Source organism: Nesoenas mayeri (assembly GCF_963082525.1).
Source record: "Nesoenas mayeri genome assembly, chromosome: 1".
Classification (NCBI taxonomy): domain Eukaryota; kingdom Metazoa; phylum Chordata; class Aves; order Columbiformes; family Columbidae; genus Nesoenas; species Nesoenas mayeri.
The window spans coordinates 97720247-97747328 of NC_137541.1; the positions used below are offsets into that span (position 1 = coordinate 97720247).

Sequence of the window (27082 nt, forward strand, 5' to 3'; positions counted from 1 at the left end):
CTAGGTCTTAATGCAGAGAATGACATCTAACAAATTTCCTGTCAATCTGATTTTGACATTTGTGAATCCATGTTGTTCCAGTAAGCCTCGATATTCAGAGCCACTTCTCTCCTTTCCCTCTGTCTGCACAAGCATGTTCAAAGACTGTAGCAGAGCTGTGCTCCTGTTCTTCTTCTCATCATCCAATACCATTTCAGCCAGCAAAACCCCACAGCCTAATTTAAAAACAAACACATGCAACAACACTAATCTATTATCAGGGCAAGAGAATTTCTGTTACCCTATATAAATGTGCAAAGTAAAAGACACAGGTGATTTCATTTATCATGTATGGATTTGCTCTCCTATTAAATGACTAATCCACTATTAAATGTATAACCCACTCCTCTTACAAACCCAGGAAATTCCCTTCCACACTAGAGAGGGATCAAACACTCACAAGTCAAGTCACGTCTCTGTGTTCAGGGGAAGAAGGGCTGACTTCGGTAGAATTGGCTTGAGGGTTATAGAAAACAGTTAAGACAGGAATAAAAGTTGCATCTCTTTGGGATACATTGCTGCTTCACATTCATGTTGAAATGGTGCCAAGCAGACAAAAGAGTGGATAGTGAACATTACAGAAAGAATGCAAAAGTCAACATTGTACATTATTTCTGTAGGAATTGAGGTCTTTGTGGTGAGACTGACCTAGGGATACAAGCAGAACTTAAATGATCCTGTTTACACACAGGCTCTTCCTTCATCTTCAGACCCATGAGGGGAACGGGAAGCCAAGAGAGGGCTACTGACAAAACAAGCACTGTTTTACTCATTGTCTTTTGGCCTTGCATCTTATGTGGTGGTTTGTCTCGACCCAGGGCAGGTAGGAGGCCACCAGCCTCCAAGGACAGAGATTCCACAATCACTCTGGGCAACCTGCTCCAATGTTTAATTATCCTGTGAGTGCAAAGCTGCAGTGCATTACCACAGACACCATGCCCACAGGACTAATGCTTAGTGTGTATACAGTGTTGTGCTTTAATCACAGAGTACGCTGAGGTTGTGTGGTAGCTGAGCACATTCTATTCAAATTTTACAGTCTCACACATAGTACTTAGAGGCATAGTTTTAAAGTCCGTGACAGTTACAGGTGTGCCAACTGTTATCTCCCTAAATGTCTATACAAATGAGATCTATCAAATTTCCATTCATAAAAACCTTCTGCTAAGAATTAAAGTCCCCAGTGTGGTTAAAGTCTGACATTTCCCTGATTTTGTGCAGCTGCAATGCTCTGTAGTAAGCATGTTTCTCATGATGAATTGTATCACGGTGGCACTTCTGCCTCACTCCCTGCTCAAAGAGCAAAGTAACTTCTGATTAAGTAAAATAAGACACAATCTACCAGGCAGATGCAACTCTTGACCTTGGCAATCAACTCCCTTTAATTTCCTGAGGTGGGTGATTCAGCATAGGCACAGCTTCTTTTACATTGTTTTATTGGGATTATTGCTGCAGAAGCATGACAGGCAAGAAACTCACAACTGGTAGAGAAGAAAGTGAGTTTGAAAGTGTAAGTTTAATCTCCAGGAAGGCTTGCACTATAAAGTACACTTTAAAGAGAAAAAATAAATATCAATGAAGTATCAGGAAAAAATAAACATTAGAAAATGTGACAGTGACAAATTACTTGAAGATATGGGATATATATATGTATACACACACACACATATATATATACACATACACACATGTATGACAGAAAGCATCTATGGCCATTTAACCATATTCAGAAAAACCTGAAACTGATAGGAACAGCTCTCAACTGCAGCCTGTGTGGGAACATTCTGTGGCTGGAAGGCAGAGGCTGCTGAAGTTTCTCTGTGCCATTATAGCTGCTGTAGGAAGATGGTGGAGGTTTGTCCTATTTTCACTTTTGCCTGTGAAAAATGTACTTTAAAAAGGGTATCCTTGAGATGTTTTTCATTAAAGCCCCATAAAAACATGAAAAAAGAGGGCTAGCATCCTCAAATTCATACAGATGGTAGGTTGTTGGTTTTTTTTCCTTCTTAATTTCTGGTAAAAATGAGCAGTAACCACTGAATACACTGCAGAGGGAGAATTCTCTTTAATTTTAAAGTTAAAGAAAACAAAGGTATTAATGTGGCTCATAAAAGCCCGTAGTTTTAACTTGCCATCCTATACACCTATGTCAAGTCTGAGCTTAATATGGTCTGTAAACTAGCCAAAATAACTAGACGTGTGGGTATTTAATACATAGGAGTTTCAGCCTGCCCCACTTTTTAAATGCATAGAACTCACTCCTGCTGAAGCTGCAGTCCAACTATTATTAAAGGCCTTCTGATAAAGGGTCAAAATGATCCTAAAGTGACAATATGTGGTGGCTGATGATAGGTAAATTGCACAAGTGTTGTAAAAATTCAGCATCCCAGTTTGGTTCTGGGCACACTATGATGACAGATTCTTCTTGAAGCACAAAAGAGCATCTAGTAAGTTTCCTGTGATCTTAATTTCTACATTTGTGAATCCATATTTCTCCAGTAGCTGCTTATATTCTGAGCCACTTCTTTGCTTGCCTTCAGTCATACTGAGGGACTGTAGTACAGCTCTAGGAGGGTGTGTCTTCTCTTCATTGAGCACAATTTCTGCCAATAGCAAGGCACTTCCTGCATTTCCAAAACAACCAAAAGTGGTTCAATAAAGTATTTCTAGCTTCAAGTTTCTAACGTTTTGTTCAGTTATAGTGGTCCCTCAGATTAGTGTTTTAATGGGCATTCCTATAAGCATCTGCCATAGCTCACAGTTTTCTTTCATAATTTATAAACAGGATAATGCTTTATGGCCTAGATCTAATTTTGAGTGGTCTCCTATGGAAAAAAAAAAAAAACAAACTTACTTCATAACTACAGTTAATCCTGTTGGATTAAGAAAACAGTTGATCTTAGCAGTCAGGCTTTTCTGCTTTTAGTCTGCTCCTTTGATGTTTAATACTGTCCAAATATGAGTCAGCAGCATGCCCCGGCAGCCAAATGGGACAGCCATGTCCTGGGGCACATCAAGCACAGCATTGCTACCTGGTTGAGGGAGGCAACTGTCTCACACTACTCTGCACTGACACAGCCCCATCTGGAGCACTGTGTGCAGTTTTGGGTTCCTTGACATAAGGAAGACATCAAATTATTACAGTGTGTCAAGAGGAGGGCAACCAAGAAGGTGAAAGGTCTTGAGGGCAAGACTAACGAGGAACAGCTGCAGCCACTTGGTTTGTTTAGCCTGGAGAAGGCTGAGGGGTGACCTCATTGCCATCTACAACTTCCTTGAGGGGGTCAGCAGAGTGGGAGGCGCTGGTCTCCTCTCTCTGGTGACCAGTGACAGGACACAAGGAAATGGCATGAAGCTGCATCAGGGCAAGTTCAGATTGGATATTACAAAAAGGTTCTTCACTGAGAGGGCAGTCAGTCACTGCAATAAGGTCCCCAGGGAAGTGGTCACAGCACCAAGCCTGTCAGAGTTCAAGGAGTGTCTGAGCAACACTCTTAGTCCTACATTTTAGTTTTAGGTAGTCCTGTGAGGAGCAGGGAGTTGGATTTGATGATCCTTATGACTCTGTCAACTTAAGAGATTCTATGATTCAAATGTAGGAGAAAACAGAAGAGGCAACCTATATCTCACAAAATCTCTGCATAAAGTAGTGCTGAACTCCAGTATACCATATTCTGGGCACTATTGAGATAGCAAAACAATAGCAAAATAAACTGCTGCTTCTCGATTAACTTAAAGGAACTTTAATTTGACTACTTGAATATACAGAAATAAGCACATAGAGTTATTTTATGAGATAAGGTTTAGTAAGAAAGACTGGGCATGGCACAGATAGGAAAGAGAACATGATTGTATGTAAAGTCTGCAACTATAGTAAGAGCTTGTTTTATATAGTTTTATTAGCAGCTTTGTTTCCTTTTTTCTTAGTAGGTATTACCATAATGCAAGCATAGACATTCAAAAGCTACTATGACTGGAGAGAAAAATATGGGGGTTTTTTTGTGGTTTTGTTTTTGTTTGGTTGGTTGGTTCTGTTTGTGTGTAGGGGGTGTTTGTTTGGTTTGGGGTGTTTTTTTGTTTTGTTTGTTTTTATGAACTTATGATTGCTCATTATGTTTATGCGTTAACATGTACCTTTAAGCCCACAAGATGAAAAAAAACTTACCTGGTTTGCAAACAGCTGATATCTTGCTTAACAGCACATGTATCTTTTCATCAGACCAGTCATGAAGAATACGTGAAAGAATGTAAAGATCTGCTTCTGGAAGATTATCCTTGAAGAAGTCACCTGTTCAAAAGCAGAGTTAATACATTCCTACAGAAACCACAGAGTACTTTCCTACAAAATGAAATTAATACATTGCAGAAGAACCAGGAGCTTCGGCAGGGTAAAAAAAGAAAGAACGGGCATAGGATGCACTGATTTGCAGACAAAGAAAGTGTAGTTAAAGAGAAGAGCAGATCACAGGTGAGAATTCTGTAACACAAAGTGGAGAGAAAGCCTAAAGCAAGGAAGGAGACAAAGTCTTTTGAAGCTACCATGTTGATTTTACCTAAAAAAGCCTGAGAGGACACAGCCTCTACACTCAGTGGTACTCAGAAATTACTAATTCATACTTATTTATCCACATCCTCCTACTGCAGCCAGTTTCTTTTTATCCCCACAGGCTTGAAAAATACTATGTCCCCATTGAGCATGGATGAGCCTACACTGCCTGGTTAATAAGGACATGTTTGGGGCTGGAGCAGCATGGCACACTATTTTCTGCAGCACAAGAGCCTGTTCTGTGCTCCAAAATAACAAAAGACAAAAATTCATGTGTTATGTTTACCTGATACAAATGTCACTGGAGCTGTGCATTGTCCTGAAGGCTGAAAGTAAGAGATGTTTGCAATGACTTCTGGAAGATCAAACACTGTGACCTTGAGATTTGGGTATATTTGTACTAATTCATGAGCCAGAGCTCCAGTGCAACCTGTTGAAAGTTTAAAAAAGTCAAATCAAGTCTTTTCTCCTAGCATTTGCAGACATTTTTAAAGACGAGGCTGTATGTAGCATGAAAAAGAGACACCAAATCAGAATTAGAAACAGAAAGTCAGCTCCACAATTAACGTTAGCAATAGCACTTCTTGGTGGACAGAGCAGTCCTTTAGAGCTTGGGGAATGCAGACATGACTCCTTACTGTCATAGAATTGCTAATATGACCTTTGACACCAGCACCTCAGGGTTTTTTTTGTGGAGGTAGAAGAACATTAATGAAAGAGTGGATGAAGAGAACTAGAACTATTTACCAAGCGCTGATATCTGAAGTTTGACAAATACTGTCCGGGACAGTGAAGGACAGGGATGGTAAAATCTTGGAGTCTCTGCACAAGTGGCAAAGGTCGCACCGGTATTGTGTTAATTCCTCTGACGTGCTGTCAGCCTCCCCAGACACTAAATAAAGTGTTCTTCCTTCAGTGGATCTTTCCCTATGTAATAACACTCCCTCTGTGCAACTCCAAGCACAGGGTGAAAAGGGACACTAACAAGAGGAGTTCTGCAGGTGTATAATTGGTCTTCGACATTCTGGTGGTCATCTTAGATATTAATTATTAAAACAACACACAAAACAAACCAATTCTAAAAGAATCAAAACTTTTGTTCTAGCAGTGCAGTGTTTCAAGTTTGACACCCCAAAACAGAAGGGTTCAGAAATCAATCCTTCATTACTTTTGAAAATCTTGGACATACCAAAGCACAGTTGAAAATGGAGCTGACAGTGATAAACAGTTGCTTATTTTAAACTACTCAAATACCATCTAAGTAAATCTGCATTCAGTTAACTGCCCTCAGCCCTCTTATTCTGACATTACAATACCATAAAAGTAACAGTAGATAATATTACTCAGTTCTAGTTAAAAAAAAAAAAAAAGAAAAAAAAAAAGAAAATGTATGTTTTAAGTAACAAAATATGGAACTGAAATCAAGCTTTTCCCTCTAATTTGTATACAAGTTCAATTACAGTCAATACCTCCTAAATCACAAGCAGATTTAAACTGTGAAAGATCAAATGCTGTAGCCACATCTCTTGCTGTCAGGTGGGCAATGCTGTGCATGGAAGCCATAAAACGTTGTTTCACCTCCTGGCTGTGATAATAGTCCTAAAAAGGGGGGGCGGAAAAAAAACCTCATTACCTGAAAACTATTTTTGTTACTTAACCAAAATTATGTACAACCAAGGCAGTAGGTGCACACCATTAAGATTAGTTCAGTAAAAAGTGCCATTGACTAATTGCTCATCGAAGTCCTTTGCTGTTTCACTGTAATGATAAGCAGATTTTGCATCCTCTCCAAAATTTTCATCACATAGACGTCTTTTGCACTGCATCTCAAATGACATACACTTAGCTGGTTTGAACTTGTCTTGGTTCAAACTAAAATTAAATTTGACGCTTCTGCCCATTGAAGCTGGGCAGCATTACAGAAAGAAGGGGTAATCTGAAAAGTTCTTTTTAAAGAAATATTGTGCCTTTGATATAGATTTACTAACACATTCACTCCACAGTAAGATGTCTTCAGACTTTACACTGTGTGAAAGGACAGAATGAGTTGTTTTTTTTCTTTCAGTCTCCTAAAGTGTTCCTCCTTCTTCTTGATCTACTCACAAATTGCTTTCATTTAATTCTGACATTTATTCTCCCATGATGGGAAAGTAACTAGATTATTGGACCACAACTTAAACTAGAAACATTAAAGTTCGTACTTTTTTTTTTTTTTTTTATTAGATGAGAAGAAAGCATTCGATACCAGAACTCGATGCCTTTACCTTTAAAATGATACATAAGCATGAACCCCTTTACATCTCACTTTCATACAGATTTTATCAGTTATGTCTGGCTTTACAGCTACCACTAATTGAAAGTATCTCCAGGCTGTGGTATGCATACTGCCACAGGCAGACCATATATTCTACTTGGACATACTATGCTGTACATGTATGGAGCACAAGCCTGAACTGGTAGTGACTCCTGCCACAAGCACCGCCCAGGCAAACTCAGGTTGCTAATCCAGATGTTTAATAAAGGACAAGATCAAGCTCACCTATGTTAAAACACATAATTTGCACATAAATTTAACCATTCACTGCAGCAGCTATCCAAAAGCAAAGTATCTAAACTTCCTTTAACATAGCCTTTGAAGGATTCCTAAAGAAGGTTCTGTCCACCAGTAATCCAGGTAATAACATTAGCCTAACAGGACCTTCTTAAGTCTCCAAACCCCCTTATTTCCTTCCATCAACTGTATATGAGGGATGCAGACATCTCCTTTAGGAAACAGGCTTCATCAGCATCTAGAAGTACAAATTAAGAACCTCAGTATGTAGTCTGTACACTTTAACCCAGCACTACCATTAGAGATGGAGTCCTGACATATTCTCCTGCTCACTCTACTAGCCCTCTCCTTAAACAGGCACAAATATTGATGCCCCTCAACCTGTTTCATCAGGTGGATAACTGATAAATTAGGCTAATTATAACCCCAAGTGATTCTCCATTCTGAACACATCCACCTGGGCCAGCATTAGAAAACGAGTGCTACAGAGATATAAGCTGATTATCATCAATATTTACCAGGTTGAGGCACATACAAAACTACAAACCTTCATTAAAAGAGAATGCATCCCTTCTCCACTGCGTCAACACAAAGCAACTTTGAAAACAGATTTGATTACACAGTCAGCACAGACTGAACTGGATGCATATCAGTAACAAGTGATTGGCATCCAATACAGAAGGAGTGCATGTGTGATAAAGTACTACCTTGTGTTATAAAAAGGCCACAAAAATGTAAATTAAACAGGCCCAATGGTTGTTCTGAGAGTGTGTTAGCTGGAGGGACAACACTTCGGCCAGAGAATTTTCATTAGCACTTGAATTTCCCAGTATAGTCTGTGATTACTTCAGCACTTTAGAACCTAAAGATGAAGGGAACAGAAATCTGAGGCTAGCAAGTTGCATTTTGTTTCTATGTTTTTTTAAACTGACCCACTTTCTCAGACAGCTCAGTCTCCATTTGACCCTAGATCAGTTCTCGACTCCTCACGGTGAGTTTTGATATTAATAAAGAGTTTACCTTAAATAAATCCTCCGCTTTCTTTCCAAAGGCCCGATGGTTCTGCCTGCTGCCTTCTTTGACAGCAGACTCCAAGTGTGTAAAGAGAGGCCAAACGTGGTCATTAGAATGGATAATGTAGCCATGAAGCGAGTATTCACCATCTGAGGTTAGGTAGGTATTCGCTGAATTCGTATTTCTGTAACCTTATAGGAAGAAAACAATTGCAACCAGCTTTGTTTGTACTTTACAACTGTCACGTAAAATCTGAAAGCATGTTTTCCTGTCTAGCTGTTAAAGAGCTAGCAAGTGCTGAACTTAGGATCACATTTTTTTTGTGTGTGAAGAGATTTATATGAAATAATTGTAAAGGTCTGCTCATTCTTAAAGTAGCAGGTACTTCTTTTGTAAAAATAATTTAGATGCCACAGGATATAGTTGGGCACTTTTTTTTTTTTTGAACCACAATACCTCAGTTATACATCTGATATTCAAGGAAGAATACTGGAAGGTCTTCATTCTTGACTGCATTTTTCTTTAGATCCTGGCTTTTCATTCCCTTAAATTCAAACTTTCTCCAGTTTGCTTTGCCTTCAGAATTTTCTCCTTGGTCTTGTCCTCTAACAGAGTTGAAAGCCTCCTTTATTTCCTTCTCTTGGCACTTGACCATTTCAAGTCTTATGATGTAAATTATGTGTGTGGAAATTTATAACTACATAGTGCAGACTGAAAAATTTAATCATAATACTGACTCCCTCACTTACATACACCTTCAAGTACTGTTACAATTAAGGGCACTAGAATTTAAGCTGTTGTCTGTGAAAAGGGACATGTTGCAGAGCAATCCTCATTAAAACCTCAGTTCTCTGCTGCCGGCTGTGACTTTGCATTGCTGCAGCAGGGAATGGAATTTGGTTCTTATTTTAGATAGAATCACAGCATCATTCAGGTTGGAAAAGACCCTTAAGATCATCAAGTCCAATCAGTAATCTAGTACTGCCAAGTCCAACACTAAACCATGTCCCTAAGCACCACATCTATACATCTTTTAAAACCTCCAGGGATGATGACTCAACGACTTCCCTGGGCAGCCTGTTCCAATGCCTGACAACCCTTTCCATTAAGAATTTTTCCCTAATATCCAATCTAAACCTCTCCTGGAAAAATCTGAGGCTGTTTCATCTTGTCCTACCACTTGCTAATTGGGAGAAGACAGACCAACACCCAACTTGCTACAACCTCCTTTCAGGTAGTAGTGGAGAGCAATAAGGTCTCCCCTCAGCCTCCTTTTCTCCAGGCTAAGCAGCCCCAGTTCCCTCAGCGGCTCCTCAGACTTTGGCTCCAGACCTTTTGCCAGCTTCACTGCCATTCTCTGCACTCTCTACAGCACCTCAATGTCTTTCTTGTGGTGAGGGGCCCAAAACTGTACACATGATTCAAGTTGCAGCCCTACCAATGCTGAATACAGAGGGATGATCACTGCCCTGGTCCTGCTGGCTACACTGTTTCGCATACAAGCAGGGATGCTGTTGGCCTTCTTGGCCACCTGGACACACTGCTGGCTCATGTTCAGCCAGCTGTCAATCAACACCTCCAGGTCCTTTTCCACCAGACAGCTTTCAAGCCACTCTTCCCCGAGTCTGTAGTGCTGCATGGGCTTGTTGTGACATAAGTGCTGATGACACATCGGGGCTATTACGCTGCTACCTGGGACTGTCCACGTAACTTTTTCTAATAAACTTGGTCAGTATTATGTCCAGAGAGCAAAAGCAACCTAAGGATTCTGCAAAGGAGGTCTGAATGTGTTCATTAGATGAAATCTTCCCGCAAATTACATAATTCTGGCTACTAATACTGAAAGCAAAGAAACAACAATCCATTCCCGTTTCCTCCAAATCCAAGTTACCCACAATATCAAGTCAGACCCTGTGACCTTCAAAGCATCTCTTCCAGTCCTGCATGTCTTTCAGTACTATACGCAGTTGGGTAGGAGGAGAGATAGTCACCTTCTGATGTTTTCTCCAATAACCCAAGAGCAGCACATGCATCAAGGAGTCTTTCTGTTCCACACACAGAGGTTCCAATCTCATTTGCAATATCCACAGCTTTCAGTGGACCTTTATCTTTCAGATGATCAAATATCTTCAGCTTACAGGCTACAAACAGTGCCTAAATGTAGGAAAAAATGGTTAGCATGCTGTGTTTAAAAGAGTGAAATCAAGAAACGAAAGATCTATACCTTTTGCCTAGAATTATTCTACACAACCACTGTTCTTTAAGAAATGCAACACAATTTAACAAAACTACTATCAATTGCTATATTTCCTTCTTTCTCAGAGGGTTTCATTATCCTAGCCAAGTAACAGATTTTTGAACAGAGGTATTTGGGAGAGAAGTGAAACTTCACTTATGCAATGTAACAACTTCAGTTGTTATGTTGGTCTGTTTAATAAAAGGAAAAAAAAAAAAAAAAGAATACAACTTCAGAGCACAACTGTGCTACATGCACACTTTAACATGTACACGTGGAATGAGGGAGAGAGATCAGCTACCGCCTGACAGTGAAGAAAAACCCATGGGCAATGCAGGTGAATAAGCTGAAAAACTTAACTGAACTTGTAGAGGTGAGACAATCAAATCAGAGAGGAAAGTCAACAATATGTGATGATATATACACCTTTCCGTTGGAAGTTAATTTACAATTCTGCTGTTTCCGTATTGTGAAACAGTTAAAATACCTAAACCCAAGGAACTTATGTAGAGGACAGGAACCGAAGCACACATAGCAACACAGATTCTATTTCTTTGCAAGCAACTCAGGCAGTTGGACTAGATGATCACTGTATGGAATGGTGGGAAAGGAAAGTTTCTGCTTCAATTTACAGCCTCCACTGTCTCTCACTACACAAACCCCAATTTGGCATCACATCACTGTAAACAGTGTACATAACATGCAACAAAATGCTGATGATTCTGCATATTTTTTCTACTTAAACTGAAGAAATGCCAAGCATCACGTCACTCACTCAAGTACATCAAAACTCGTTCCTGTGAGTACACAAGCAAGTTCACAAACACAGCAGTCTGAAGGCTGCTTTATTCCAAACCTCTCAGTACAGTTTTGCATGCCTGCAAACAGCACACTCACAGATCTACAGTGATCAAACTATGTTTTTCCTTCAGATCTGAGTACAACTTCCTGCTGTTTCAGCAAAACCATTATTCACCATCTTGCATGTTTCCCTCCACGCCCCCTCAAATTTTTATATCTTTAGTTCCAGGTTTGTAATTTCACTGCCACTTTAACAGCTTTTTAATTTCTTCCTAAAACATCAATAACTTGATGAAGACCAGTGATCTATTAGAATGATTAATGTTCATTTCTCCATCACCTTTTTCACTACTGTCTTCACCACACTGGAGCTGCAAGTAGAAATTTGGCAGAAGATAAAATGTCCAGCTACTCATTTCTCATCACACTTGGCTGCTACACAGAGCACGTTACCTTCTGTTTGTAAGCCGTTATGTGTGCATCTCCATCAGATACTGCAGGGAAATTATCAGCTAAAGACACTTGGAACATGAAACAGGATATAAAAATAATCTCCTTAATAGGGAATTAAAAAAAAAATCTTCCACAGAACTTAACACTAAGCATTAGAAGTTAGAAAGGGAATAAAATAGATAGAATTCTTGTCGCAGTTTTAAGTCAGATAAGCTAACCATATTAAATGCTTTCTTTAAACAGTATATACAGGTAACTTCCTGCTTGATCATGCTCTTGTGATTGGGGAAAAAAAAATAAATCAAACACAATATTAGTGAGAAATTTCTTAAACATTTTGAAGTTTCCCTACAACACTCCACTTAACTTGCAGAGTTAAGTGTTCTACTTCTTAAGTCATTCTGTTATTCTGAATCCTCCCAATTACACCAAAATCACTGATGTAGCTAACGAAAGATACATTATAATCTTGCACAAACTGCATTTAATTAGATGAGAAAAGGCATATATGGGAGGCAAGGGCATACTCTTTCCAAACACCCTGGAAGCACAATTACACTGTTCACACCTGAGGTCCACCATGCAAGTACAAAAATGTTCTGAAGACTTTTTTCCCCTCTCAAGAGACTTTTTTTCCTTGAATGGGTAACTGAAATGTCATAGAACAGATAAAACCAAATACCAAAAAAAAAGCAGTGTTTGCACTGTCCCAGAAGTTTCAGCTCTCTTCAGTGGTGTTTTTACACTAATTGCTAATACATTCTTCGCCCATCTCAAGTATTTCACATTACCTGCTATATATTGAAGTTCAATGAAACAATCACACAGTCAGCAATGCCATAAGTAGTTTTATTTCTTCCCTTACCTTTGAAGCTCTAAAACCATCCATCAGCTCTAGAATTTTAGATGGAAGTTTTGCTGCACTTTCCGACACTCCATTCTGATTTTCCGAAGGTACCATAAAACCAGTTTTGACACTAGAACTGTTTTCATAATTGTAAATAGCTCCTGAGGAACACATCCCACTGTTGTCCAATTTACTAGCAGCTTTATGCTCTGTGAAATTTGAAGATTCACTTTCTCCATCACTTAGGTTCTCAAAAGTGTCCACGGAAGGGATAGAGTCATACTTTTTATGTTGTATATTATGTTTAGGGGGCGGATAGTACAATTCTGCTAGCTTTTTGCAAAAGTGATTCAGAGGAAATCCCACCACGTTCAAGAAGTCTCCATGGACATACTCAACTAACATTCCACCGAGTGCCTGGATTCCATATCCACCAGCCTTGTCCCTGGGAGAGAGGAAGCAAAACCAACATACTTCTAATTAAGGCTAAGAGTAAAGGTATATATATATATATATTTAAAAATACACTAGTACTGCAGAGTATAGAATAAAGACTAGTGTACTCAAGTTAGAGGCAGATTACATCTACTAGTTAAGCTCAACACTTAACTTATAAATCACAAGATAAATACAAGATCACTATTGCTACCAAGGGCAAGTACCCTATGCTTCAGACAATCCAAGTGCCACAGTCACATAAGAAGGTGGTACATCAGCTGACTGCAGTCAGATTGTGTTGCCATAGGTTACCGAACATTCTCCAAGTCCTGGCTACCAGAAAGGTAACAGCAAATTTCACTGAGAACAACATTGCCATGGGGTCACCCAGCTGCATACTGACCCTAGCTCTACTCCATGAGAAGTTGAAGGGCCTTCAGGAACACACAAAAGTAGCTCACAATGAACAGGATATCTTAGAACTCAAAGGACTGGAGTATACATCTTGTGGATCCCAGTCACAGGAATATCTAAAATGAGGGAGGACTTCCTCGGGGAGGAGCAACTTATTAAAATACTGAATCCACTACTATCCCATTCAACCCCATCAAATTCTTCTGTAACCCTCTGAGACAGAGTCATGGTAATACTAGTAATTTGGCACACAAATACATTTTCACAGAAAGTAACCTTGGAAATCTGATTTGTCTTTAGGTGTAATTATGCAAATTCCACAGCATGGAATGGAAATACATACAGGCAGATAAGCTGCATTAGAAACACCAGTTTTACTGTTCATATTTAAAGAACAAAGCTGTTAGAAGTATACTTACTATCTGATAACACCAGAATCTGAAAACCTAAGTCAGCAAGCTTTGACACCAAAGGTCACTCAGTCTCAGATGTATTAACTCAGATAGTATGGAATTACGTAAACTGCTATACTTGTGAAAGAAGGTTACTACACAAAGAATATTGTAGATTTTTATCTTAGATTTGAGCAGAAACAGCTCTTTACACTTCTAGAACTTATTTTTGGATTCCTTTTCCAATAGCCTCCTAAGAAAAACAGAGGAATCAGCATCCCAGCAAATGGGATTTGTCAGTTGCTATTGATCGGGGAATGGGGCTTTTCCTTTAATCTTGCATTTTAAGCACCACTGTATAGCTCTATATTATTCCTTCTTTTATAACATGCTTAAGACTTACACCACCTAAATTAGGAATATTCTAATGACTAAAAAGTCTTTACATTTTTAAATAAAGCAGCAGTCCAGTAAGATGAAGTCATTCTGGTATATGCTGACAGGGAAGCAAAACACATTGTGACCATCAAAAGTACTGTTATCATATTGCCAGCAAGGACATTAAAACAATTTGCCACAACATTTTTATGCAGAACTTTACATTCCTGCATTGGATCCTGAGTAGGATTCTCTATTACAGCTATAGCTTCTAGTCCAAAAACATGAGGCTATATAGTTAGTAACAGTTCCACTGATTTTTCAATAAGTGTTTTCCATGCTAAAACCCAGAATATATCGGTATTTACACAGCTGTCATAACCAGCACTGGCTAACCTGACTGGCTTTTGTAACTGGGTACTTTTATTAGCACGGCACTAACTTTAAGGCTTCATTTATAACACTATGCACGACAGAACTTACTTTAAAGACCTTTTGACAAACAATAAGACCACTGCTGCAACCAAAACTTTTTTCAGTAACTGAGTGTTGTGGGGGATACATAATTTCAGTAGGGATATGTGAAACATCCACTGATTTAAAATCAATCAAACAAAAACCAACAAACACCAAAACCGACAAACAAAGAAACAACGAACCCACACACAATACAGCAGGAATCTGTACAACATCCACTCTTTTTTTTTTAACACAATCAAACCCACACACAATACAATAGGGGAACAACATTAAGAAAGAGGTAGAATAGAGGTAACTCTTGAAAATGCAACATTAAATCACATTTCCTTTATTAACTATAGAACTTTAACTTCTGTCATGCCCCAAAAGAGTATATCTGTGTATATGGTATCTGAATTGTCCAACATAGAGCCAATGATGAAAGAAATCACTGCTGAAATCACTACTCCTACAGATGAAAGGAGATGCTTGGTTGGGTTTTAGGTGGGTTTCTTAAGAACACATGTATGGCAGTTACAAGTGTCTTGACCCATAGTCACATTAGCAGAAATACAGACAATTTTTTGGCACGTTATACAGAGACCATCTGAGATACTGACTGGGCTTCACTAATAGTCAGAAAGATATAGGTGCATCACTGACAAAATTAACCATTACTGAAGTAAGCATTCAAAATTTGTTAGAAGCTGTAAACTAATTTCCTTCATCTCTATCAACTGTTAGTTGACTAGATACCAAGCTTAGTTATCTTCACATATCTACAAATTAGACAATTCCCACCTTCACTTCCTTTAAATATGAAATCAATGGTTTTGTAGGGCAGAGACAAAAACTACTGGCATGACAGAGATCAGAAGTAGAATGTGGCCTCCTATCTCTTGGGTGAAGCAACAGCTAGATGTTCAGACAGAGATGCGTTTCCATTTGCAAAAGAACTTGCAAAAAGAGCAGAAGTAGCAGGTACAAGAAAAAATATTTGCTAGTAAGTTCTGGTGAATGTAGAATAACTCTTTGTTTTACAGAGGAGTCAACTGTAGCAACATGATTAAAAATGAGATTCAAAGTTAACTGCAGCATAAGAACAGCACAACTCCCATTACTTCTGTAATTCTGCACCTGGAAGATTTTTGATCATATGCTATAAGGGCTGATAACCTCAAGCAATCCATGAGCTAATTTGGGCTGTGAGACTGCACTTATTTGCAAAATCCAAAAGATATCATACATTCACTATCGCTTTGAAGGAAATAACTCTGAAGAGAAATCATACAAGGGAAGAAATTTTGACATTTACATTCTGCATTTTATTAGTCCATAGCCAAGTCTGAAACTGTAGAGCTCCAGCCTCTGTAACCACCTCTTTCCCAGAGTGCAGTCAGGTCCTTGGGTTTCAGTGCCATCATTCAGAGCAAAGCTACCAAAACCCACACAGGACCTTCAGACTGGAAGTTGTGAGAAGAGGCAGAGGAAGTTGTTCACAATGGAAAGATTACAAAACAAAAAGCTGGGTCAAAGAGGTGGGCAGAAACTCAGTCTACTCATTGCATAAACTCAAAACAGTTTGGATTACTATGGTCCAGTCTTCTTTCTACAGAGATCCAGAAAAGAAGAGAGAGACCCGGCCAGCAGGCAGAAAATCATTGGTTGGAAAGTGGAACAGGAATAAAACAGGAAGAAAAAGGCCATTTTTCTGAAGCCAGAATTTTTGAGGGGTTTTATAGGCTCATCACAGTCTACCCTTGAGACAGTGCTTTCCTCTCCTCCTTTATTCATACTCAGCTACATATTTTCAGAATTAGTCCCCATGTTACCAGTGACCGCCTTCTAAAATATCATATGCCAATTTTGTCCTTGCTGAAAAGAGAACTCAATCTAATCCTCAACAGCACGAACAAGTCAATTTTCTTTTAAGTTTTCATCTGATCATTAAGTCTTGTATGATTTCACAAAATTAATTTGCTATTAAAAAAAAACCAATGGTCACCTGAACTGCAACAGTGTTTAGAAAAACCTGTACACATATAAATGTGTAACCAGTATGGATGGCCATGGAGAAGGGGACAGAAAAAATGACCAAACAAAAAAAAATAAAAAACCAAAAACCAGGAGATACTTCTTACAGTTTTGCAAAATTTATAGGACACTATACTTAGTGTCCTCACTTTTTGCAAGGTCAGACCAAATGCTTCCTATCCTCTTAATTACATGAATTAAGACTAGTTGGCTTCTGCTCCAGAGAGTAATGAAATATATCCTTCCTCTGAACTTTGCACCCTGAGAAACCCTTGTTGTTACACACCCTGTTTAGTAGATTGCTGCAGCACAGCACTGCTAAAGCGTATTTTCTTCCAGAGGAAAAAAAAAAAAAAGAGTGTACAAAAATATTTTTCAACCTGAAATCCTTCCTAAAAGTCCACAGCCATTTCTCCTTCAACCTGCAGCTTTCTGATCAGCTGCATACTAGAGATCACCTTCCATAAAACCTAAATAGGAATTTCTGTTACAAATTGCATTCTTGCCAAATGATTCTTCTCTGTAGAACCCAATTTAGCTTCAGTCTCTTTAATAAACTGAGAACCTCATATGTGGAGAAAGCATGCCTCATTTACACATAAGCACTTAAATAAATCCAAAGTCTACACTGGTTCCACCTTCTCCAGTAAAACACCACTGTATTGTTTTATAGCACAAATGAGTGTAAAAAGCATCACAACTGATATTCTCACACAGTCAGAATTGAAGTCACAGAGCCTGAGATCACCAGATATGCAGTCCATAGTTCTAACTATGGCCTGATTTGCCTTCACTAAGCTTCAGCTAACACAAAGGAAAGGCAAATTCTGTAAAGCCACAAACATTACCTTGTTGTCTCCAACTAATTACTTAAAAAAAAAGTAAAAAAAAAAAACAACAAACAAAACAAACCAAAAACAAACCAAAAAAACCAATCTAGTTAACTTTATCTCAGGAGTAGGCAGGCATTCTGTTCTCATTCTATTTCTTCTGTGGAATCAATGTTGTCAGTAAGTAATTAGTATATCACAAAGGTAGAGGAAACACATAAGCTGAGAGACAATTACTGTATAAGAACACATATAATCTGGCCACAAGAATAAGTGAAAATTAAGTTGGCATTTCTTGCATCAGAGCAGTGTAATTTTGATAAACTAAATAAACCATGTTCTAGTTTCTTTCAGTGAGGTTCTCCAATATCCTGCTTACCAATACTCACTCTATTCACCTGTTTTATAATAAAAACTATTTATTGTCTCAGGTATCCAAGCTCCCTGAATGCCTCTGTTAACAGAGAGGTAATTATATACTGCATGAGTGCTTGCTCTAATCCAGACTATTTCAACAGTCTTTACTTTTCAGATTTGTTAGGTTACTAAAATGTAGTTCACTTTTCCTGAAGCAATGATCATTCGAGACAAGAAGAGAACACTCACCTTGCATCACCCATGCTATCATTTATCATATATACACAGTAAAATTTCAGAGAACACAGGACAAAATGTTTTATGCTGGTGGCTAATAATGTACTGTAAAGCCTATTCTCAAGTACCGTGTGATAGCTTCAGGGTCATACTTACATTGGCTCCCCACTATGAATGTACTCCCATAAAAGCTCCTCAGACAGGTCAGAAAATTTTACTTTAGTCTCTTCATAGAAGTTAGTGACTTCTGTCTCTAGCTGGTTATCTGCAGAAAGAAAGAGGTCTTACAGAAATTGTAAGTTTAGAAAGCAAAACATCTCAGTTTTATTTCAAGGGACAGTGGACTCATAACTTCCCTGTAAAATCAAAAACTTGCATTTTCAACCTCTGCAGTCCTGTCTTGGGGCTAACAGGTTGCTCTCCCTGTGTGGGATGCGCTCTTTAATGATGCTTACACAGAGTTACTTGTGGACTGATATCACATGCATCCAGCACAGAGTACAATGGCTACAAACACTCTTCTAACTTTGATTGTTATCAAAGAACAGAGTTAAACATATGGCTGTTATAAATGCTCAAATGTGAATGTGCAGCTGCATCCATACTGCAGACTCAACCATCCCGCAGTCCCATCGGTAACCATCGGTGTCATTTTCATATAATCTCTCAAGAAACAGTAAGACCATTTCAGACTTCTGTATCTAGAAGTGGTTGAAAGAACGCATGTGCATGTGGTGCACTGTGAACCTGGTATCACTGCAGATGAAGGCTTTTCCAAAACATGTTCAACAGGAAACAGCCTTGCACAAATGAATGGGCGTGTTACAGACTATTGGACCTCTCTACTCTTTCCTATAAAAAAATCAAGGTCAGCATCTCCTGTTACTACCGTTTCTGATAGCAGTGGAAATTCTCAAGGAGGAGTAAAAAAGACCCACAGTACAGACCAAGAGAAGAATACTAGTCACGTGCTAATGGTGTGTTGAAAAAAAAAACACATTAGTGACCCAGATGAAACAAAAAAGTTGCTGCATAAGAAGACAGATTACCACATCTTCCAGTATTCATAAAAAAGCCCAACTTGCTCAAGATGAAAATTCCATCTGTGACATATATATGGTAGCTAACAACACCATTGTAATTATAAACCAAAGCTAAAGATGTATTCTTGGAAATTCTTCCACTGATTGCATCACTTGGGGAATATGCAGATTTGTGATATTTTTATTCATCTAAATACGACGTGACTTAAATCTGTAAGCTTGAAACAAGACATGCTGTCATACCATAAGTACTGCAGCTGTGTGCACTTTTACTGTCTTCCTAAACAATGAAAGGCGTTAATATTGTTGCTGGATTGCTCACAGGAACCCCTCGATAAGATATTTTATTTCTTTTGCAGCAGCTCTCTTTCTACTGTACTAACATATTAGTAAGGGTACTGAATCACTAATGGTTCTGTTATGGGAGCTAAGAGCAATCATTCCAGTAAAGATTAAAAGTTATGAATAAGTTGTCTACCAAAAGGCTATGTCCAGTGAAATTTCAGAGAAATGATCCTTGCAAAAGTTCCACTAAAAGAATATTGGCATAGTTATCAGAGGAAGTTCCACAAACCAAACACTCCTCAAATTATATTAATGGTATAGTTGTCATAAAAAACACTGGCTTACTATATAAACTATGTGATAAAGAACATTGATGTATTGCTCCCTACAGTTCATTAACAGTCTGAGGCATTAAGCCATTACTTTACTCATCCCCTAAAAATGAGCTCTAAAGTGTTCCTTATTTACTGAAAAAATGAAGTAACTACAGATACAGCTTGTATTCATCAGCTAGTGTAAACAGAACAAAAGAATAAAGTTAATTTGCATCAGATTCTACTCAGTCCCACAGTTTGTAGTGCCTCACTTGAATTTCATTTAGAATATTCCCACAATTTACACTGGTCTTTTAATTAGCCCCATAGCTTTCAGAGACAGTACTTCTAAAAGTCTATTGCATTTTGCCATCCTCCTTTCTGTGTAAAAACTGAATACAGTAAGAAGGCCACCTTTGGTGGGGAGTTTTTAATTAGTTTATTGATAAGGTAATTCTCATCTTGAGTAAGAAGCCAATTCAGACTGTATATGAAAATTTTCCATCCTGTTTCCTCACTTGTACAAGTCCTTATAAGAATAATTCTTAATGAAAACACCAAGCTTTAAAAAAAGACACATGTACCTTTACTGCTGCAATGTATAATAGCCACTCCTGTGAAAACACTGTGTTCCTTCCCACTCAATCTGTCAAGAGAAAAAATGTGCATTACACAACAGTTTTATGAACTCTATCATGTGCAAAAATGTTCTACATGATTATGTTACTGCAGCTTGTGAAACCAACAATTATATTCATATATCACTTAATGGCTCTGATATGTATCCTAAATATTTTTTAAAATTTCAATATAGGTGAAAACACATTGGCAAAACAAAACAAGTTATCAAAAGATTCAGTCATTTCAAGTATCCAAAACCTTTCACTTGTACTGTTGTCCACAACTGGAAAAGCAGTCTGTGGTATCAGTCTATTTACTGTACATAACGAGAAGTGACTATGTCAAGCATGTCAGAAAAAGCCCATCGACACAAACACTACCATTACAGGCACCTTCACTGAAAGCTGGCAATGAATAGCTAGGTGATGCAACTTAGACTAAACAAGTGAGAGACAACCAGAGCTTAGGTAGTCATTGCATCCAGACTGGCCCCCAGGGACCCCATGGCAAGGTAGAGTAACAGAAGCAGAGCGTAGAGAGCTTGTATGCACCTAACCCAGAGCCATGTGCTCCCTCTTGTAGCAGCTCCAGGGCACCACAACGTGGCTGATTAATTTTGAGGGCTTTAAGTTTAGCTATCTAACATGTAAGCAATGGAAGTATAATAAATAGCATGAGAACTTCAATATTATCTTTGGAGAGACTAGTTGAGGAATAGTCTCCTAGAGGTTAGCTAGGCTATTATTTTATGTGATCAGAAGCATCTCACATACTTACTGTCCCCCACAAGATCCCACATAAGCCACACCTTGAATACTATGTTCAGTTTTGGGCCCCTCATCATAAGAAGGACATTGAAGTACTGGAGACAGTTCAGAGAAGGTCAACGAAGCTGGTGAGTGGCCTGGAGCACAAGTCTGATGAGGAGTGGCTGAGGGAACTGGGGCTGTTTCACATTGAGAAAAGGGAGCTGAGAGACCTTATCACTGCCTACAACTACCTGAAAGGAGGATGCAGCATGGGGCATGTTGTTCTCTTCTCCCAAGTAGCAAGTGATAAGACAAGAGGAAATGATCTCAAGTTGTGCCAGGGAAGGTTTAGATTGGATATTAGAAAAAAAATTATTCACAGAAAAGGTTGTCAGGCATTGCAACAGGCTGCCCAGGGAAGTGGTGGAGTCACCATTCCTGGAGGTGTTTAAAAGGTTCTTAGATGAGGTTCTTGGGGACACCGTTTAGTGCTAGAATTAGGTTAGGTTACGGTTGGACTCTATGATACTGAGGGTCTTTTCCAACTGAAATGATTTTATGATTCTATGAAACAGTAAATGAAAATTTTAATCTGACACCTTCAATATATGCCAATATATATCTAGTCAGCATTTTTTCCTGTTCATATAGAATAAAATTAAGTGCACTTCACATCTATGATTAAGAGGCTGACCTACCAAACTTAAACAAAAACAAAACAAAAAAAACCACACAAAAACCCCCAAACAAACAAACAAAAAAATGGACAAGTGTCAGAAGTAGACTAAGCTCTGTAATAAAACAAACAAACAAACAAACAGTACAATTTTTGAACAAACCAAACTTGGCATGATTTCAAGCAAAAATAGTTGTGAGAAATCTCTTGCCAGACAGGCTCCTTTGGGAATCTCATATTAATAACATATGCTGCTATTTCTCTCTTTTTTTTTTTTCTTTTGAAGACTACTACTTTTAAATTAGTAAGATTCCACAAAGCCACAAAGGATCAAAAATTCAGCCTAAGTCATCAATGAAAAAAAATAAATAAATCTAAAACAGACTTAGAGAGCAAAACCGCAAAAACTACCAAGTCACCTGTGTTCTCTCTTTAGGAGATGCCTGAGTTAGAATGTAAACTTGTAGGGGCACATTTTATGTATTCCCCCCTATAAAACAGAAGCATGGCTAGTAGATTCATCACACCATCCTTCAGAAAGGAGGTGACTAAAGTTACTTAGTTGGTGTGTCTTAAAAAAAGGGAGTTCTGGATGATAACATTAAGCTTGTAAGGAAAAGTATCCTTTAGGAAAAAAGCAGAAGGCTCAAAAAACATCAGCCCACCATCCATGGAGAACACTGATGGAAACAGACTTTCCTTCCTCAATTAAACTGCAGAATTTAGAGCAATTGTCCACAAACATATACCACCATGTACTTTCTTGTACATGCAATAACCTTCCACTAAATGTCAAGCCTCAAACCACTTCTATGATGGTTCTGTCCTCTTTCCCATCTTGATTCTTCTCCATATCTCCCCATTCTGTACCAGCAGAAGTATACACACAGTCTTGTGGTAAGTGGCTCTGAAAATCAATCCAAGTGAAAACAAAATGGTTCATTATGTCACTGATCAGCTTCCTAAGGTGAAAGGGCAAGAGCAAGCAGCTGTGAGTAACATAAAAGCAGCTCTAACTTTTTCAGTGGCAGAATTGGCTTACCCTATTTAAAAATGATTGAAAAATTTGTGTCCACCGGATTCTTCATATGTATCAAGGGATCTGTACATATCTTTTGAAAACATCTTAATATACATATTTGGAACCTTACTTAAAACTACAGACCTTGATAGCATCCTATACGCATCTTGCTTATCAACTGGTTTCTCCAGGATCTGGTCATCCACAGTCTAAAACAGAAAGACAGAGTCAGCTGCTTTATCTTTACACACTACTTAACACTACTAGTCTATCTGCAAAATCATCTCCAAGGCTTCTACCACTCGAGATACCAAAAATTTCCTTGTTGTGAAAAAAAAACTTAAAACCCACACTCACAAAATCCAAAACACGCATCATACTGCAGGTATAACTTATCAGTGAAAACAGTTTTCAAATTTTAACTTTAAACCTAAAGATACAAGTATTTTCTACACTTGTAATAACTTAAAACAATGGTAAATGACATAAGACTTCTTACCACAATAGTGTCTGCTCCTATAACAACATCAGGTGTTCTCAAGTGTTTCTGCAAAGGCATAAATAAAGAAGGTGTTTCTCAAGAGAGGCAGAAAGAACGAAAACTTTTAAAACTTAATGTAATCAAATGTTTAGTTCACTGATTTACAGCTAAGGCCCTACACTGATCTGAAAACAAGTCACCATTTCTCCTTTTCCACTGTTTACAGAATAGTAATCACTTCTATCACCATAAAAGTGAGGAAAACAGGAGGCTTGAGCACACCAGTCTCAAGTCATGATTTTGCCCAAGTATGTTACTGATGAACAAATGCATTCAGTAAAGAACTAACTGCATTCTCAAAGGTCAACCTGATCTTCAAGGTGGCAGACAGAATCCTTTTGAAGGAAATGCCTTGTGTATGGAAGCCAGGTAGTACAATATTGAAGACTTCTAAGATCATTTTTCCAAGCCAAGTTTTGCTGAAAAAAACAACCCAAACTCAACACCTTTCTTTAGCTATACTTTACTTATCTCTCAAAATGGAACTTATAGTCCATTTTTGGGAACTGAAAGGTAGGGTGATATAAAGATTCCTCATAGTCTTTTCTTGGCTTTAAACTGTAATCTGTCCTTAGAGCTGAGTTTTGATCTACTTGCATGTTATGAGATACATAGTTATTAACACAGCAAGACAGGAAACTTGTCTGTAACTATGATTGTTATATTAAAATCCTTGTAGGGAGGTGATTCTTCTATAGAAAGGCTGTTGATGTGTTTTAAATAATAGAATTAATTACAGCTATAATTTAAAAAAACTCCTGTATGAAGAAGCATTTTGAAATCCACTGAAGTAGCATTTTCACCACTATGGTGTTTTGCAACAAAAGCCCAATGTAAGTCAGTTAGCAAGGCTGGGTTTAAAATCCACTCTCCTCATGTCATATGATTCTCTGAAAAGAAGTTGACTGAAGCCTGGATAACGATTTACATTGGAGTTCATGCAATATTTGCTTTGAAGAATGGTGACATCTGGCAACATTGCTGGTTTGAAGTGTTCAGCATTCCTTTTCTGCCATCAGTATAGGTTCGACAAACATACCCCTCTATTTCAGAGCTATAGTATTAAGAAATTATTATGGTACATGTAGTCAAACATAATGAACACAGCCAAGGGCCACTGGTAGTCTAAGACAGACCACTGGTTTTGATAATATTTAGGATACAAAATAGATGCCTTGACTACAGAACCTGAAATCACACCAGCTTCTCCCTTCTTAAAACATAATTGCCAGTTTCTTTGTCCACAATGCTTTAGAACAGAACGTGTCTCCTTGTTCTTCTTCCCTCCAGCACCTCTATACTCACAAATTCTGAGCTATTGTCTTGTTCACTGAAATCTTGTTCAATGAAAGCTACAGCAATGCACTAGATTCACATCCCCGTGTTCTTCCACAGGGTCTGCCTCCACAGTCAACAAATACCTAGAATAAGCAGGTATGATCCTATGTGAGGATAAGACCCAGCCAAACACCTGACCATTGGAAGGAACTACCAAGTGTATACCCCGACCGAGAGTAGGTGTGCTGCTGACGAGAGATGCAGACCACTTCTGTCTGTGGAAAGCCCAAACTGCAGGCACAAGACCTCCTTTTAATGAGATGAGTTAATTTCAGGAAGCTGTCTTTCACACATGACAGAAAACTTGTATTTCCCTTTAGGGGGATAAGGCACTCAGAGACCAGCTAAGAAGTACATGTAAATTAAGTCACAATAGCACACATCACATCACTTAAACAAAAATTTCATTGCCAAAATAGCTAGTAACTTACTACATGCATTCTGTTTGCTACTTCAAGAGCTTTCTGTTTTGCTGTTTCCATAGCATACTCATAAGGGGCTGCGAACGATGACTTTTCAAGTGTCTCCTTAAACCAGGATGGAACTACCTCAAACCGCAGGCCCTGTAAGAAAGGAAAACAATAAAGTCAACCTAATTTTGTTATCAAAGGTTGTTTCCAAAACATATTAAACAGGTGACAAATTTGATTTTTGCTCTTTCCACTTTAACACACCCTCTATCAGAAACACACAGGGGAAAAAACAGTGCTTCTATTACAGTGTTTGGCATATACAGATAATTTGCAAGCAATCCAAAAGAAAAAGACTCAGTCAGAAAGAACTTTTAAACTAATGTGCTATTATTAGAAATCAATCACATTAGTAATTTCACCATTCTACACGAATCTAACTGTGTAAAATTTATGCACTTTATAAGCAGACTATTCTAATACTTTTTTTTTTTTTTAATATATATTGAATCCAACCATAGCCCTTGTGCACCAGTAGCGCACATTCTTGCAAGAGCCTTACCACTCACACTTTAGGTGTTATACATGTGGCAAACAGAAAACCAGAAGAGCCAGTTTCTGTATGGTTTTGTCAAAAAAACCCCACCCTATTCATCCTACTTCTTGCTTCCAAATTGTACCTGTAAATTTACTACACCCAGCAGGCACATTACTTTTCTAATAATTTAGCACATGCTTGAACTTTGGTGGTTCTCCACATCTCTTTATTTTGAAAAGAACAGACTTTTTTCCCATTTAAGTTCAGCTTCTCCATGAAGAGTAAAACCACTAAACAATCTCAATCTGATGCATTATGTTACTCGAGCATCATTCAGCAGCCTTTTAAAGCCTGCCCAGTGAGGCTGGCATGTTCTTCCAAAGGAGCCAAATGGTCTGGATGAATAGTTACAGTTTTCCTCTGTGCTCCACAAGTGCTTTACAAAAAGATACACAGATACCTCATTCCCCTGCTTCCTCTTCCCCACGCGGAATACTAATCCCATTAATTTTTCACTCATTTCAGAAGCCCAAGTCAAATTTTCAGAACTTTAAGGATTAAGTATCTGAAGTAAAAGCAACTGAAGTACATTTCTAATTACTTCAGTGCACTGTAAGACCCTCCAAACTTTCCTGTTATATGCTAGAAGTAATTACACTGGCATTTTTCAGTCAGAAAAAGTCTTTTATTTGATTAAAGAATCACAGAATCGCAGAGTGTTAGGGATTGGAAGGGACCTCGAAAGATCAGCTAGTCCAGTCCCCCTGCCAGAGCAGGAACACCTAGATGAGGTTGCACAAGAAGGTGTCCAGGTGGGTTTTGAATGTCTCCAGTGGTGATTACACCACTTCCCTGTCAGCAGGATACCTCAATGCGCTCTCATATTAATCTGATCAGACACAAAACTGACACAGATGTACTTGCTTACAGAGAAAACCTGACCGAGAATCGGGATTTAAAAAACAAACAAACAAACAAAAAAAAGTCCATAAGCCGCCGTGCAGCTCAGGGGGCAGAACCGCGACGGCAGCCGGAGCCGGCCTGGCGGTGTGGAAGCTCCGAAGGCCCCGGCTCCGCACGCCGCTGCCCAGGCTGGCAGGCGGGCTCCGGGAAGCCCAGAGGCTGCGCCGCCGCCATCGCCCCCAGACACCATAAAACCGGCTGCTGCAGGACGCACGGCTCGGGCTCCTGCCCGCCCTGTGCCACCAGCCCCCGGGAGCTGACGAGCGGGACGGTTGCGAGGCGGCGAACTCTACAGGCCCAGCACCAGGCGGCGGCTGGGCAGCCGTTAAACGGCCGCTTCCCGCGCCCGGCGCCTGCGCAACCCCGCTCCCCGCCGCGGCCCCGGTGGCGGCAGCGGGCCCTGCCCGGGCGAGGGGAGGCGAGCGGGTCGCCCGCACTCACCACGTTGGTGAGGATCTCCTGCCGGCGCGGCGAGGCGCTGGCCAGCACCACCCGCTTGCTGACCAGCTTCCCCAGCACCGGGTTCAGCAGCATGGCAGCAGGTTGCCCTTCGCCCT

The 27082-nt window shown here is 39.1% G+C and overlaps 1 protein-coding gene across 1 annotated transcript; it reads right to left on the reverse strand.

Annotated features, from left to right (window-relative positions):
• Positions 1 to 27082, reverse strand: ASMTL (acetylserotonin O-methyltransferase like; the record flags this gene model as incomplete). The annotated part of the gene is made up of 13 exons (XM_080352932.1): positions 26967 to 27082; positions 25046 to 25177; positions 23235 to 23282; positions 22880 to 22944; positions 20253 to 20314; positions 18183 to 18291; positions 12506 to 12932; positions 10142 to 10304; positions 8157 to 8341; positions 6055 to 6184; positions 4872 to 5015; positions 4205 to 4327; positions 1 to 215 (listed from the first exon to the last, which is right to left on the reverse strand). Exons 1-13 carry the CDS (start codon positions 27057 to 27059, stop codon positions 1 to 3), a joined length of 1896 nt encoding a protein of 631 aa, XP_080209058.1. The 5' UTR covers positions 27060 to 27082.